The sequence below is a fragment of the Acanthopagrus latus genome, chromosome 18 (genome assembly GCF_904848185.1).
Source record: "Acanthopagrus latus isolate v.2019 chromosome 18, fAcaLat1.1, whole genome shotgun sequence".
NCBI lineage: Eukaryota > Metazoa > Chordata > Actinopteri > Spariformes > Sparidae > Acanthopagrus > Acanthopagrus latus.
This window is the reverse complement of record NC_051056.1, coordinates 17,491,436-17,508,102: the sequence shown is the minus strand read 5'-3', so window position 1 is coordinate 17,508,102 and position 16,667 is coordinate 17,491,436. Positions and strand designations below refer to the sequence as shown.

The 16,667-nt window shown below is 41.9% G+C and overlaps 1 protein-coding gene across 7 annotated transcripts; it reads left to right on the top strand.

The window, feature by feature from the left end:
- The first annotated feature begins 1,156 nt into the window (after positions 1-1,156).
- LOC119007222 (UDP-N-acetylglucosamine--peptide N-acetylglucosaminyltransferase 110 kDa subunit) lies at positions 1,157-16,177 on the top strand. Of its 7 annotated transcripts, none has more exons than XM_037076737.1 (22): positions 1,157-1,529; positions 3,352-3,502; positions 4,199-4,442; positions 4,855-4,923; positions 8,284-8,400; positions 8,498-8,577; positions 9,051-9,246; positions 9,344-9,484; positions 9,601-9,701; positions 9,961-10,114; positions 11,274-11,375; positions 11,496-11,675; positions 12,004-12,162; positions 12,317-12,406; positions 12,520-12,645; positions 12,829-12,999; positions 13,101-13,217; positions 13,507-13,677; positions 14,048-14,200; positions 14,343-14,595; positions 14,792-14,915; positions 14,997-16,177. In XM_037076737.1, the coding sequence occupies exons 1-22, from the start codon at positions 1,493-1,495 to the stop codon at positions 15,169-15,171; spliced, it is 3,111 nt and encodes a 1,036-aa protein (XP_036932632.1). In that variant the 5' UTR covers positions 1,157-1,492; the 3' UTR covers positions 15,172-16,177. The 7 variants fall into 7 exon arrangements, with proteins under 7 accessions (XP_036932632.1, XP_036932631.1, XP_036932630.1 ...); XM_037076736.1 differs by having other exon boundaries at positions 9,332-9,484; positions 11,496-11,693; XM_037076735.1 differs by having other exon boundaries at positions 3,322-3,502.
- The last annotated feature ends 490 nt before the right edge of the window (positions 16,178-16,667 follow it).

The following is a 16,667-nucleotide window of genomic DNA, read 5'->3' as shown; positions in this document are numbered from 1 at the left end:
TGACCTATACTTGGGCTGATTCTGATTCCCAGAGTTATTTATTATCTCACTTCCAACCACAGAAAGCTACCTAACTGCATTCGTTTGGGACCTTGGCACCTTAGTGGTGAAACAAACTCCCTACCAATGTCAGGACAGCGGAATCACTCTCCAACTTCCACAAAAAACTCAAGACTCATTTGTTCAGACTTCACCTCGACCCCTGCATAGCATAACTCCCTCCCACCCCCCTCGTTCTTGTCAAAAATGCACTGTAAATTATGTTATAAACTGGGCAGAATGGCACATATATGAGTATCTCTTCATGGGACTCATTAAAACTGACATGTGTTGAAAATAAATGAATTGAAGAGATGTGTTGGAAGGTCGCTGATTCAATTCCGCTGGTCTGCATGTCGAAGTGTCCTTGGGCAAGATAGCGCACCCCAAACTGCTCCTGATGTGCGGGTCGGCACCTTGCATGGCAGCCACTGCCATCAGTGTATGAATTACTGCAAGTCACTTTGGACAAAAGCGTCTGATAAATGCCCTAAAATGTAAATGTGTCAGACCGACAGATGGGTCGGTGGATACTATTTGTATAAACCTTACTCGAGCTGCATTAGTTTGGAGTTATTCTTGTCAAAATTCATGGTAAAATACTGAATAATCTGTATTCCGGTATCTATACAGCTATGAAATTTTAGTGTGTAATGACATGAAGGTCTATAAAAGCCTGCATTCAGAGTATTTTTAATTCAACACTGTATGCTATAATGAACCTGTATTATTCATGTGACATGAGTCATCCCAGGCAGCATTCTTTTGCATAGCAGACATTTTTAGAAGTCACGCCACGGTGAGCTCTACGAGGAAGTCATCCATGATCAGAGCAGTAACGATGATGGCGCTTCTCTCTAAAACATCCTCTCAGATTTGCACTCCGTCTCACTGCACCAATGTGTTCCTCCGCGCAGCATCAGTCATGATCGGTTTATTTTACGTGGTGAAACCTGAAAAACGCACCGTTATCGGTCTATAATTCAAGCTCTCGTCCGATGGGTGATCATTTTTTTTACTAATACGACACGTGTTACCATTCCGCACACGCTTTTCCCCTCGCAACAGAGAGACGCGGGTCTAGTTTGTCTCAAAAAATTAGTTCCACCCATTTCGCCATTTTATGTTCCATAGCCGCTTTGTTGTGAAGAGAAACCCTGCCTGAGCTTAGAAACAACAGTATAGTCCATGTCAGTTGAAATTTAGACACTGTAGGGAGGTTAGTTGGTGTATTATAATCCAGGTAGTTATATACTAGACACTGGAAGGTGTTCATTGAGCGCTGTAGGAGGTGCGCAAAATCAAAGATTAGGTTAGCTACTTAGCTCGCCTGGCAACGTGATTGCTGGCCGCCGCCGAGAAAGACGACTGATCGTCGCACATTTTTCTCTGAAACTGTGAAATACCAGGAGACACATTGACGACCACCGTGCAAGACGCGAAGACTGAGGAGATGGCGACCTCGGTGGGAAACGTGGCTGACAGCACAGGTTGGTTGCGTTTTATTTATCTAACGTAAGATGGTAGCAAGCTGTGAAGACGACCCCATCTCGTGCGGCAGAGCCTAAATGCGGTCCAACTAGCCGGTGGCTAACAGCTAGCCAGCTATCATTAAGATAGTGAAGTATGTGTATTAGGCTTTCACAAATGCAACATTTTCGCGGCACATTTATTGCATTGGCAAGGTAGACCCAGTTGATGCCGTTCCCGACCTTTTTTCAGTCCTTGCTAATCGTAAAGTAACTAGCTAACTTTAGCTCCGTTAGCATGATTTGTAGCTATTCGTTTGCAATGAACTAACGTTAGTCTCACGAAACGGCAATACGGGTGTCAATTTGACAACTGTCGTTAGTATACAAACATTGTATAACATGTATTGTTAATCGTATTCAAGCAGAAAACTGTTTTTATAATATACTTTGGTTAAAAATGGTTTGCTTCGTAGCAAGCTACATTGGCTATAGGCTAGCCCGAGCTGCTGTGGTAAGCCAGAGGAATATGGCTTCCATCCCCAAAGACGTTGATGGTCATCAATGTTAGATACCACTGATAATGGCTACTGACATAACGAGGGCCCTGCAGCGTCCTGCTGTTAAAACTGGCCTTGCAGACATCACTGCTCGGCGATGATGCCCAAGGTTAATGACTACGTATCTGTCTGTTGATAAAAAATTGAGTTTATCCGCAAGGTGATCAGTGGTGCTGATATTTGATTGTGGTTATTAATGGCATTTTGCATGACTGTCACAGCCTGCAATGTGAGTGGGTGGTTTATGTCATTGAACCGATCCATCCTTGTTGTATACACACCTTATGACGTAGTGCTAATGGATGGAATTATGTACTTGATCTACTGCGATCTTACTGTATGCACTGGCATTATGGCATCAAGCTGGAGGTGGGTGTGTATCCACTGCATGCCAGCTGATATGCCCACATACCATTTTCCCCACCCCACCCACATTGACCTCAGTTGACTTTGTAGGTCGTTACAATTGAATCCTTTTCTTTTTTCTTTTCTTTTCATTTTGATGAAAGTCATGTAGGAGCAAGAACAGTAATGATAAAAAAAACCCACAAAGTATAATTGTAATGTACTGTACCAGATAACTGCTGTTTTACACCTGTATGCCAATGAAAAACAAGACCCATAGGTCTGAATTTCTGTCAGTGTATGACCCCCCTCCTTGTTTGTTTTTCCATCTCATGCCCCCCACCTCCAATTTTGTCATATATATTTTGCTATTTTGTTGGTGGAAACCATTTATGTTTTAGTGAGCAACAGCACCTCACAAAATCTATTTGTCTGATTTTTTTCAGTTTATTTTATTTTTTTTTAAAGGAGGCCTAACTTGGTCTGCAAAGATGCTTTCTCAAAGTGGTTATGTTTTTATGTCACTCTCACACTAGAACATTTTAAGAAGAAAGTGTAATTAGGTGTGAGTATGCTGTCTCTTGTCTTAAATCGAACTGAAAGCAGTTAAAAGATGTTATTGCTGGGCTTATGCAGTTCCAAAACAATCTTACATTTAATCACATACTAAGAAACAGCGATTGCCTTAGTTGAAAAGAATATGGATTTTTCTTTAGCCTCATTGTGACCCCCCAAATTAAGTAAACATTTCTAAAGATTAGAGAAGTTAAATCTAGTATCTGTCACTGATAGCATTAGGCTTCATCAATTATTTTATTTTTTTGTTTTCATTTGTCTGCTTTAAGTTCTTCCATCACCTCTAACATGTTGTTTCCCCCCCCCCCCCTTGGGCCGTGTTGGTGCTCCAGAACCGACAAAACGTATGCTTTCCTTCCAAGGGTTGGCTGAGCTGGCGCATCGGGAGTATCAGTCAGGGGACTTTGAGGCAGCCGAGCGCCACTGCATGCAGCTATGGAGACAGGAGCCTGATAACACAGGCGTGCTGCTGCTTCTGTCCTCCATCCACTTCCAGTGCCGAAGACTTGACAGGTGAGGCGTGGGGGGTGGCTGATTCGATGCACACTGAGCATGTGGCGTGGAAGTGGCAAAGACTAATGGGTCTTCCCTGACTTTCAGTGCACACAGCTCGCCTGGGGTGCAACAACTGAGCTGTCTTCTGGAAATTCTGTCCTGGGATTAATTTCACTCTTTCCAATCACGATTCTAACACTGTTTCGGTGGTAGCCATACCCTTGCTTTGCAGGTGCCATGGCGAAGGTTTCGGGTCTTGCAAGTCACAGGTTTAAGTGTTTGATTTTGTTAACTTTTTTATAATTCCTTTCACATGCCCAGTGAGCAGTGTACAACCTGACAGTTTACTGAGTGATTTTTCGTTGTTCATTGAGTAAAACAGTCACTTATTAAAGCATTGAACTCTGTGAAGAAGAAAAAGCCAAATAGTGTTTATTACTGGTCCTTGATGCATCACTTTGAAAACAGTTTCATTTTGAGTGTACTGCAGGAAGGGTAATTACTTGACATAGTGGACAGTTAAATTGTATATTCTGTGAGTGTGGAAGTTGGTAAAATGGGTGTGCTGTTTAGAAATTAGACCCATGTGCCCTTAATCAAGTTTTTCCTTTTCACCGCTGACACCTCTGCTGTCTGTACAAAATGCTTTGAGCCAGCGCTCTCAGCCGCTCCTCTCAGGATTAAGACAGTTCTGTTCCCATTCTGGCCCTACAGGTCTGCTCACTTTAGCACATTGGCCATCAAACAGAACCCGATGTTGGCAGAAGCCTACTCTAACCTGGGGAACGTGTACAAGGAGCGTGGGCAACTGCAGGAGGCCATAGAGCATTATCGCCACGCTCTGAGACTGAAGCCAGATTTTATCGACGGATACATCAACTTGGCAGCAGCTCTGGTGGCCGCAGGAGACATGGAGGGAGCGGTGCAGGCTTATGTGTCTGCATTACAGTATAACCCTGTGAGTGACATGATGACTTATTGAATTCTTTAAGGAGTGACTTGACACCAGGCTGAAAGGCAGCAAACCTGTTTTACTTCCCACCAAACCAGGATCTTTGTTAGATGATGTTTGGTGTAGTCAGAAACTGTGCAGTGTTGTATTTGTAACCATACTCAACAATAACGTCACAGAGTGTTTGAGCCACACCTGTACTTATGCAGCACAGTATAAAATTAAACCAGTGGAGCTGGCAAAGATAAGGTCTTCAGGTGGTGTCATGTGACTCTTTAAATCAACAGCAAACCCTATCTGCTTATAAGGCAATATATATAACCATCAACTATTTGAGCTGCAGTTTATTGTAAAAGGAAAACTAATATGTATGTTTTGTTTTTTTTGTTTGTTTTTTTGGGGGGGTTGTGTTTTGCAGGATCTTTATTGTGTGCGAAGTGACTTGGGCAACTTGCTTAAAGCCCTCGGGCGTTTGGAAGAGGCTAAGGTATGTTACAGGGGCTTGGCATTTGTATCGGCGTGTTGTTTGTATTTTCATTGTAGATTTTTTATCTCTTTTTCATTATCTCGCCCATACGTTTTTGTTTTTAGGGTCCCACAACAAAGGCCATAGATGTCCCTTTTCCCCCCTGAAATTTTTAAAACAATTCGAGTCCTTTCCCTTCAACCCCCTTGGCCAAGTGAAGGGTGGTAAACAGTAGCCTTTTGTGATTTTCAGTGAGCTTCTCACTTTTTATTAATATAAGACCTTTTGGAAGTAATGGACATTTCTGTATTTATTTTTTTCAGCCATAGTACGCACATTTTCTGTTGATTACTTTTTAGACAGCTTCATGTATTTGTTTTTTCAGTTTAGTACACTTATTACGTTTATCCCCATCCTGTGTCACTTGTAGTACCAGTGTCCTTTGCTTTACCCCGACCTTTTGCCAAAGGTCAGCCCCTCCCCTTTCAGGAAGAAAGGCTGGAGTTTAAAATCATACAGTTTAATCTGTTTTGTCATTTCTGGACCTTGGCTCATGCATTTTCATATTGTTGATTCTTGGAGGGAAAATGCTGGCTCGGTCTTTGAAGAATACATGAACTGATGAGAAGCTAGTTTACCTTTGCACTGCAAAAGATAAGATGGTTTCTAACCTAACCACTATGCTCCAGTAATATCTATCAAGTGCCAATGATAAGCTCTTGGTCAGAGTATGCTGTCAGTACAGTTGCTGCCAGCATGGGGTTATCAAATTTCCATTTGTCATTTTAAGACTTGTGTCTATGTTAGAGGAGGGGAGGTCCCTGGGCTGGGTCAAATCTGGAGATGTGGAGTTGTCCCACTGGTTACAGTCCATCTTATTTCGTGCTTGAGGGGGGTAAAGGAGTGGGGAGGAGCATCAGGGAGTTATAAGCTCCCCAGCTCTGTCGCTCCACCCCCCGCGCGCTCGCTAAGGATTGGTGGAGTGTGCGCGCTCAGAGCTGTCTTCCTGACTGTTTAGTTATGTCCAGTCAGTGGCCAAGCACACTGATGGGGGTTTTCATGCACACATGCAGTTGTTTTGACTGTGGTTAATACTAACAGTTGTATCCAACTGGTTATCTGTTCTGATATACACCTCTAGGGGATAGCATTGTAAACTGTGGGTTTAAGAGGGCTCATTCTCAAGTGCCCTAATGTGGTCCAAGTGGTGTCAGGCAGACAGCTCACAATCTGTACTCCACCACCTGCGTCAGATGCTGGGATAGAAAGACAGAAGCAAAGCGCAGCAAAAGCGATGACTTCTTTATTTCAGAGCTGTGGAGGCTTCTAGATTCAAAGAATTACACCACAGATTTTTTTCTCCCCACCCCATTGGCCAGGATTCAAGAAAGCAGGCCAGGATAAAGAATAAAAGTCTTAAAAATATTTCATGGAAATGCTTAAAGAATAAAAGAAAAGCAATGATTAATATTTCTTCCCTTTTCCTTCAAATATGTAATATTCCCAAAGAAATGGGATCAGTTCATTTTGGCAAGATCAAGCCAGTAACTGCCCTCCTGTAGTTTGATATGAAATCTGAATTGATGGACAAAATCAGACAGTATTTCGTTAATGATCTGAACATATCAAAGCCTTTCTTCCCTCCCAGTTACCCACAAAGCATTTCTTTTGTTTTCTTTGAAATGAAATATTCATTGCATGAATGAGACAACTAAGAATAGTCTGTATTTTTTATGTTTGTTGTGATTTGGAAGAATCCAGTTTTATTTCCATATTTAAAAAGGAATGTATTGTTTGAAAACTTCTACTAACGATCTTGTTTTCTGATTTTGTCTCTTTTGGTTTTTCCACAACTGATATTGTTATTGAGAAGGTTTCAGGTGGGTGACACTATTCCTGCGTAGGTGCCTGGCGGAAAGGAACACTAGGGCAGCCTCAGTCCTCTCCTCTTCTTCCAGCCAGCTGCGGCCACCACTCTGACAAAGTCCAAAAATATGGTAACGGGTTTGTAACTGCCAACAAAAGAAAAACCACCTCACTTCATGCTTGAGCTCCTCTGTCTTGTGGCTTCCTTTGAAGACCAAATGAAAAAAGTAACTTAACAAATTACAGTAAGCATTTCTTAAAATATGCTATACTAATTACCCAATTCTGTATTAAGTAAAAAGAAACTTGGATTTGGAAGCAATAATCGTGAAAATCAAGTAAGATCCCTCTAACTCTTACATGTTGTTTATTTTTCCTATTTTGTTTTGTTTTTCCTTCTTTATTTGGAGTTGCAGCGTTCTGATGATGCAGATAGTGCGCTGTGAGTCTACAGTAGCGCAAGGGCTGCGCAGCGATACCCTCTAAGCAACCACAAAGGAAACAAGCGCAAGCATGCGACCCCCACCCCCCTCACTCCCTTTGGCCTGTTGGTTGCGGACCTCTCCCCAGTCCTAACCAGCCTCGCTCCCAAATGCTCCAGAATCTCAGACACAATTGGCTTTTGAAGAAACCCTCTGTTTGACATGTACAGTAAAAAAACAAGTGGCTGTTTACTGGCTGTTCCCCCCCCCCCCCAAATTCCCCATGTCTTAACGTCACAGTGTAGACAATGGTTGATCTATCAGTCCCCTCACAATGCCCCCTTTAATCTGAGATATTTCATGGGTGCTGGGTGTGTGCCAGTCTGGTGCGCAGGTATTCTGCCAGGGGTTGTTGGTCTGCAGCTGTCTCATCTGGCCATTCAGCGGGCGCAGCAGCGAAGCAATGACCTTTGCCAGGAGCAAGGTCACGCAAGCAGCATAATATGGTGCATTGTGGTGGTGGTGGTGGTGGCAACAGACACACACACACCGCGCGCTTGCGTGTGTTGCGCATGCATTACAGGGACCATCGCTTGCCCGAATTGTCCAGCATCCTAGGTTGTGAGATATCATGCCCACATAAAATATAAAGAATTCATTGGATAGTTGTAATTTACTAAAGAAAATCAGTACTTACTACTTTGGGTTGAAACTAGTGTGGTGATTATTTGAGGGCAGTAGACTAAACCTGATGTGGGGACCACTACATTTTTAAAGAATGTGGTCATAACTGACGGATGAGGGCCTTCGTGTGGGAGTTGGTTGGATCCGCGCAGCGTAGGAAAAAGCAATGCAGCTTAGCGCGGCAGACTTGTGCGCACACGAGCCCATGCTGTAGACTCACTTTTTGCCATGATGGAGAATAGTCACTAATTTTGCTTTCTCTGCCCTTTTTGTTTTTTCTTACTTTTATTCTCAATCTTCTATTTGTTTTTATTTTACAACCCCCTGCCCTCCCCTCTACACACTATACCTCTCCCATTCTACCTCTTCTCCTCCTTTCCTGTGGTTTTTCATTGTAAACCCACTGAAGGCTTGTTACCTGAAAGCAATTGAGACTCAGCCCAACTTCGCAGTGGCTTGGAGCAACCTGGGTTGTGTGTTCAATGCCCAGGGAGAGATATGGCTGGCCATACACCATTTTGAAAAGGTTAATTACCTTTTTATACACTCTGAAATCCATCTACTTTATGTCTTGGTATATTGTTGTGTTGTGTAATGTTTAAAAACTTGATTTCAATTTTTAGGCAGTGACCTTGGACCCAAATTTCCTTGATGCATACATCAATTTGGGAAATGTTTTGAAGGAAGCTCGCATCTTTGACAGGTGAGTCTGAGTAATGACATAGACATCATGATACTCCCTTTATACTTTCATGTCTGATCTTTTGTCTCTAAAAACACTACCCTGCCACACCCTGCATTGAACTTCAAATGAGTCAAGAACCTTGCCAGTTCCCTTAGCACCATGTCTCTGTTTATCTCTATTGCATTGTTTTCACATGCCATTATTGAGGCAGGGCATAATTGCTGCACCTACAGACCTGTTAACATGGGCAAGCCATGACACAACTTCTGAACGAATGGCTTTATTTTCAGCAAGACATTTGTAACAGTGTACATGATATTTCACCACTTACTGAGTTGTGTAAAATGTGCACACTATTTAGAAGTCAGACTGGTGATAGGTTGTGAGCACTTACTTGGGAAGATGGGAACCTCAACTTCAAATTTTAGCAAAAGATTGATCTTGAACCTAAATTGTTTCCTTAACCTAATACCCTTATTTTACTTTTGCAGAGCTGTGGCTGGATATCTAAGAGCCCTGAGTCTGAGCCCAAACCATGCAGTTGTCCACGGAAACCTGGCTTGTGTCTACTATGAGCAAGGCCTCATTGACCTGGCTATTGACACCTACCGTCGGGCTATTGAATTGCAGCCCCACTTCCCCGATGCCTACTGCAATCTGGCAAATGCCCTCAAGGAGAAAGGCAATGTAAGGATGCACCTCATGAATATCATCTTAAGACAATCTTCAGTACCAAAATTCAATTCAAAATGTTTGTTAATTAAATTTAAAGTGTCTTTCCCAGGTGTCTGAAGCAGAGGAGTGCTACAACACAGCCTTACGTTTGTGTCCAACCCATGCTGACTCCCTTAACAACTTGGCCAATATCAAGCGTGAGCAAGGCAACATTGAGGAGGCAGTTCAGCTCTACAGGAAAGCACTTGAGGTGAGTTAGAAGTTGATGTTTTCTGATATGACTAGGTCTGTTTAACAAGACCATCATGATTGCTGTAAATGTGAGGCATCCCGTTCTTCTGGATAACCCTCTTTGTTTTCCATCAGGTGTTCCCAGAGTTTGCAGCAGCTCACTCTAACCTTGCCAGTGTCCTGCAGCAGCAGGGCAAACTCCAGGAAGCCCTCATGCACTACAAAGAGGCGATCAGGTTTGTGAATCTATGCTAGATACCTGCTGACTTAGTTTGTATTAAAGTGGCAGTGTTCTCAACACTTGGAGCAAAACATGTAGTGCACCTCATAATAGTGGGGATACATCAAAATCCCTAGTTTATGTTGGTTTGTTTTTTAAAAGGATAAGTCTTTTCTTAAGTGAATAAAGGTCATACAATTTTTCTCTACAAGACATAACATGGTGTAATAATGTTGTGAAACAGGTGTGAAAACATTTTTCCTGTTTGATTTTAGAATCAGCCCCACATTTGCTGATGCATATTCAAACATGGGCAATACACTGAAGGAAATGCAAGATGTACAGGGAGCGCTGCAATGCTACACCCGTGCCATTCAGATCAACCCTGCCTTTGCTGATGCTCACAGCAATTTGGCCTCCATCCACAAGGTAGGAATCTTTCTTAATTTGAATTAGGGTATTACCCCCCCACTTTTTTTGCAGGTATGATGACTGATGGTGTTCTGAATTGTCACTTTACCTGCCTTGCAGGTTGCTTTGAGCGCTGCATGCTCCACTACACAGGTGACCCAACTGTAATTACCCAACAGCTCAAACAGCAATGAATCCCCATAATTTTCTCTCACTAACACTTACTATACAATTATATTTGTATATATCTATAAACAGCAGTGTTTCCTACAGGATGGCTAAGTACTTGTGGCGGTGGTGGGCGGTGAAGGGATGCTGTCAATGTTTGACAACCTGAAAGTCAGTCAAAAATCAACTTCATAAAAAGCTTTCTTCAAAATGGCTCTAAGAGTTTGGCTACATTACATAGTGTTGCTTTAATTGTCCATCTTAATTTATGCACATTGGATTGCCTCGCTTCTGAATCTCTCTCCTCTTTGTTTCTCTGCTCTCTGTTCTCTCTCTCTCCCAGCAACATTGGTTTTTTTTGTGAACAGATTTTTAGGAAGTTGCCTGGAAAATGCACCTCATATTCAGAGTTTTTCACCCATAATTCCACAGCAATTGCATTAGTAGGCCTACATTCAGTAGGAGAGGTCACATCCCAATCAGTAATACTGAAGAGCGTCTTCTCCCTATGCAAAGAATGTGTGATTGATAGTACATGGACAAGCCAGGGCATTTTGTCCACTAGTTGGTCCATTGCAGATGGGGTCCTTCTCTCTAATAGATTTTAAAAGATAAATGAATTAAATTATGTAAGTATTTAATGCGAAAATGGGTTGCCAAATATACTGGGATGGCTGTTAATATACCTGGGCAGACTGCCCAAGGAATAAATATGTGTTGGAAATGGGTCACTAACAGTGTTTGTGGTGGTTGAAATTGTCTATGTAGAATTGCACTTTATTCTATTGCCAGGCAACTGGCCATGGACGTCTGGTTAGTGAAGGGATTGCTGCTAAATAATTTCTTTTATACTATAAGAAGTGTTTTTATTGCTTTTGTATATTCACATCCAGACACTGTTTTGACATTACCACCTGTTAATGTGCAGCAGAATTTTGCTGCATCAGTTGTTTCCCTGTTTTTGCAAATTAATACATTTTGTTATGTCAATGTTTCTCTTGATCATTAGGATTCTGGAAACATCCCAGAGGCCATTGCATCTTACCGCACAGCCTTGAAACTCAAGCCGGACTTCCCTGATGCTTACTGCAACTTGGCACATTGCCTGCAGGTTCTTACATACTCATACCTTTTGAAAATATTTAAGAGTCCATGAAGAGATTATTATTTTTGCTCTGTGGAGAATAAGAAGTTCATTTTCTAACTACTTCTGTTCCTGTCATTCTTCCAGATTGTGTGTGACTGGACAGATTATGATGAGCGGATGAAGAAGCTTGTGAGCATTGTGGCTGACCAGCTGGATAAGAACCGCTTGCCTTCAGTGCACCCACACCACAGCATGTTGTATCCACTCTCCCACGGCTTCCGCAAGGCGATTGCTGAACGCCATGGAAACCTTTGCCTGGACAAGGTACACGCAATGATCAAAGCAAGTAAACTTTTATTCATTTTTTGGGGGGGAAGGAAGGTGGCTGGTGATGGCAGTGGCTGGCTGCAGGGATAAGGGGAAGGTAAGGGATGGGAGAGAAACTGGATATATTTAATTTAAGTCTTGTAGAAAATAAGGTGAAAGCTCATGGTGAATGGGCGCTTGCATGGATGAGGGTATTGGGTTGTCATGATTTTAGATAAATCTTTGGTTGTTCACCATTGTCCACCATTGCTACAGCTTGTATAACTCAAACAAGAATTTGCTCTCCTGCTGTATTTGTATTCTTATACCTTTGTGTTTTCCACAGATAAATGCACTGCACAAACCTGCTTTTGAGCATCCCAAGGATCTGAAGGCCAGTGGTGGACGTCTACGTGTCGGTTATGTCAGCTCTGACTTTGGTAACCACCCTACTTCCCACCTGATGCAGTCCATCCCTGGAATGCACAACCCTGAGAAATTTGAGGTAGCTGATTATAAAGTATTACACACCTGCCCTGTCAATTGTGTTCATTGTGCTTATTACAGTGTGTGATATGATACAAGAGGTGGACTTGAATAGTTGAAAAATTGTGTAAATAAATGGCTAGTTAACCTAATCTTTAAACTCATTTTCCAAGGTGTTCTGCTATGCACTCAGCCCTGATGACAGTACCAACTTCCGTGTGAAAGTGGTCGCAGAGGCTCATCATTTCACGGATCTCTCACAGGTAACTGTCAGCACCAGTATTTATTTATTTATATTAACATTAAGGATGTAAACTTGTGACTGACTGAGTCAAAAGCAAACCAGTTTTACTGAAATTTGGTGCCTCTTTTCCAGATTCCTTGCAATGGCAAGGCAGCTGATCGCATTCACCAGGATGGAGTCCACATTCTGGTCAACATGAATGGATACACCAAGGGGGCCAGAAACGAGCTCTTTGCCCTCCGCCCTGCCCCCATTCAGGTGAGAGATATATTTGATTTCTGATTGAAACAATGTTGAATCCTGGGTATAAATAGCACCCTCAGCAAGTACATCACTACACCTTCACAATAATAACAACAACAACAACAATCTGTTCATGTGAATATTTAAAACAGTAAAGGTATCGTGTTATGCACAAATAACTATTTATTCTTTCAACAGGCTATGTGGCTGGGTTACCCTGGAACCAGCGGTGCACCTTTCATGGACTACATCATCTCTGACAAGGAGACATCACCTATAGAGGTGGCTGAGCAGTATTCTGAGAAACTGGCCTACATGCCCAATACTTTCTTCATTGGAGACCATGCCAACATGTTCCCTCACCTCAAGGTCTGTCCATCCTCACTTTGCTGACCTTTTTTCTTGAGGAATCTCATGTTTTATCAAATATAGGCAGTGTTTGTAACATTTGTATTGTTTTTGACCCACAGAAAAAAGCAGTGATTGATTTCAAGTCTAATGGACACATCTTTGACAACCGCATCGTTCTTAATGGTATTGATCTGAAGGCCTTCTTGGACAGTCTGCCAGATGTGAAAGTGATCAAGGTGAGAATTTCATAAACCTTGACAAAGCAGATCGTTGAATATGTGTTGAGTGGGAGTTGGGCACTGTAGTTCATTTTAGGTCCTCTGGGTGGCAGTGTTTAACAAATTGTCCATGTTGTCTTGTTTACTTTGAGTCACAATGAGGTAGATATAGTATATAATATATCAGTTTGTTTTTTTTATCCTTGTATTATCTGAATTAGAAACCCTTGAGCAATATTTGCTGATTCAGGTATGATATACTATGGTAAATTCCTTATGTTAATATGAGACTATTCCCTATGACTAGATGAAGTGTGACAACAACCAGGAAGCTGTTGGGGACACAAATGGAGCTCTGTCCATGCCCGTGATCCCCATGAACACCGCAGCAGAAGCAGTCATCAACATGATCAACCAAGGCCAAATCCAAGTCACTATCAATGGCTTCACCGTCAGCAATGGCCTGGCCACCACACAGGTATGTCTATCAGGGACACAGTTGTCGATGTAAATGCTGATATTGAGTGATATAGCATAGGTAAATGCAGAAATGAGGCACGAGCAGTTATGTTTTTTTTTAGCTTGTTTCCAAATCATTTCTGCAGGTGAGATTGTAGTCTTTGAGAATGTTCCATGTATGCTTTCTTTATGAAGAGGGGAGAAGCACAGAGCTGTTAAGATGATAAGAAAAGATAAGATATAGAAGTACTTATGCTGACTTGGTTTTCCAAACAGCATATTATCACCAGGAGGCTCAGGGACCATAAGCTGTCACACTTCATGACTGTCAAGACAAAAGCATTGAGGCCACTGGATCTCTAAGCAGCACTGTTTGTCCTCCATTTTAGATCAATAACAAAGCTGCCACTGGGGAGGAGGTGCCACGCACAATTGTTGTGACAACCCGCTCCCAGTATGGTCTGCCAGAGGACTCCATTGTCTACTGCAACTTCAACCAGCTCTACAAGATTGATCCCCCTACTCTTCAGATGTGGGCCAATGTAAGATGGTTATAACCACTGCTTGAACGTTTCCTTCAATAAATACTTGATTCCTCATTTCATGTATGATAAGTAAATAAATGAATAAAAATAAAATGAAATAAAATTAAAATAAAAATCTAAAACTCTCCTTTTCCTACAGATCTTGAAGCGTGTGTCCAACAGTGTCCTGTGGCTTCTTCGTTTCCCGGCTGTCGGCGAGCCCAACATCCAGCAGTATGCCCAGAACATGGGTCTACCTGCCTCTCGCATCATCTTCTCACCCGTAGCCCCCAAAGAGGAGCATGTGAGAAGGGGCCAGCTGGCTGATGTGTGCTTGGATACTCCCCTATGCAATGGTCACACCACAGGCATGGATGTTCTTTGGGCTGGAACACCCATGGTCACCATGCCAGGTTAGCATGCTAGGGTATTATGGGACAGACTTGGTTACTACTAGAAGAACAAAGTGTTAGTTATTCTAACTTAAATACTCAGAAAATAACTACATTTTACAAAGTTTCTAATTAATTAGGATAAATGACCAACTCTAATGACTGCAGACTTGATTTCAATTGAAGGCCGCTTGTTAATTTTAAATCCTCTCAAAAGGTGAGACCCTTGCTTCCCGTGTGGCTGCCTCACAACTGAACTGTCTGGGCTGCCCTGAGCTAATAGCCCACAGTCGCCAGGACTATGAGGACATAGCAGTCAAACTGGGATCTGACATGGAATAGTGAGTATGATTACATCTATTTGGACAACATTGTTGTTAAAACTGTAGTCTTACCATTTTCTGTCATCTTCTGTTATTCAGCCTGAAGATGGTCCGAGCACGTGTTTGGAGGCAACGAATCTGCAGCCCTCTTTTCAACACCAAGCAATACACAATGGACCTGGAGAGGCTCTATCTGCAGATGTGGGAGCACCATAGCAAGGGCAACAAGCCAGAGCACATGGTTCAGACAGTGGAGACCAGTGAGAATGCCTGAACTAGAAGCACGCTGATTTCTTTTCCCGAACATGTCTAGCCATCCCCACCATCTTTTTTTTTTTTTTTTTTTTAAACCATTGTCATCACCATAGCTTGGAATGGTCACTTTCCATTTCAGCTTCCCCCTGAATGATTGTCTCATCTCTCTCAAGTACTACTAGTAGGACTCTTTATTTGTGAAGGAGCCTACAGATACACATTTATCCTCCATCACATTTGTCATCACGTCACACATTTGCGATCCCTGAGCCAGATCGAGCCTGAGACTTTCAGGCAACTCTTCTGTGACTCTTGTCCTTAAACACAGTATATTTGGTGAGCATGAGAGGATTGTGAATGCCCTGCTTACCCATCAGTACTTGGATCCGTGGATTTTATTTTTATTTTTTTTTCCCCCCGACATGTCGGTGTGCATACAGGACTAATTGCAGCTGGTGGAGGGATTGCCCAGCCGTCTTGCTTGTTGATCTATTTATAAATGGATTAAGAGTGTTGTGTGTTTTAAAAGGACAATGTTGCACCATGAACGTTGTAACTCTGACTTAAGTTTCATCAGCTTTAACATGCATTTGTAAAACATAGGTTGCAACTGCTCTTGAGTTTGTCTTAAGCTGTTATTAAATTACTGCGATGAATAGATGTGCAAGTTTTGAGGAGTATGGTCTAGATAAAGACTTCTCCCCCTCACCCAAATTCCAACTTTTCTTAATTACATTGTCAATCAAGGAATACCTTCAGTAGCTGTTGTCCTGTTTGATGTCACACTATGCTTGTAAAGATGATTGGACAAAGGAGCTTCAATTAGTTGGAAAGGGCCTAAATTTAAGTTTAGATGTCAGAGCTGTTCACAAATTGATCTTGTTTTTTAATCACTCAAACCCGGAATGGCCTAGGTAAGTATTTTCTAAGAAGTTTTTCTTTTTGTATTGTCCGTTAACTGTATGCTGTCAATGATGCCACAGGCTCAAAATATAATAAAAAAATAAAGAGATGGCAAAACTCTGTATTGTCTTCACACTCACTTAATGCAGTTGTTGGTAGAAACAATAAAACAATAATGCCAACATTCTTTGTTTCCTTGTTTTATTATCTAGTGTTTCATATTTGCACCAGAGCAATAAACTACAAGGTGATAGTAAAACTAGATTTGTTTTTGGCTAATTGTCGTTGAATGGAGCAATGGTACTAAAATGTTTCATCACATTTACAGATGCATTTGTTGTTATTGGCACTCATAAACCAATATCAGTGGCATACAGCCAATAGGGCAACATAACATCTATTAAACTCGAATAAATGTAGCATCAACACTTAAGCAGGAAATAGATTAAAAGCCCTACAATCAAACTGGCATGCAGTCAGCAAAAAATACCCAACTTTAAAACTTAAGATACTGATGATTGGAAATGCTCCTTACTGGGCTTTCGTTGGCTTTTTTTTTTTTTTTGCCTTAACGTGCGTCATATATTCTAAATTCATCAGATGTTTTACAAT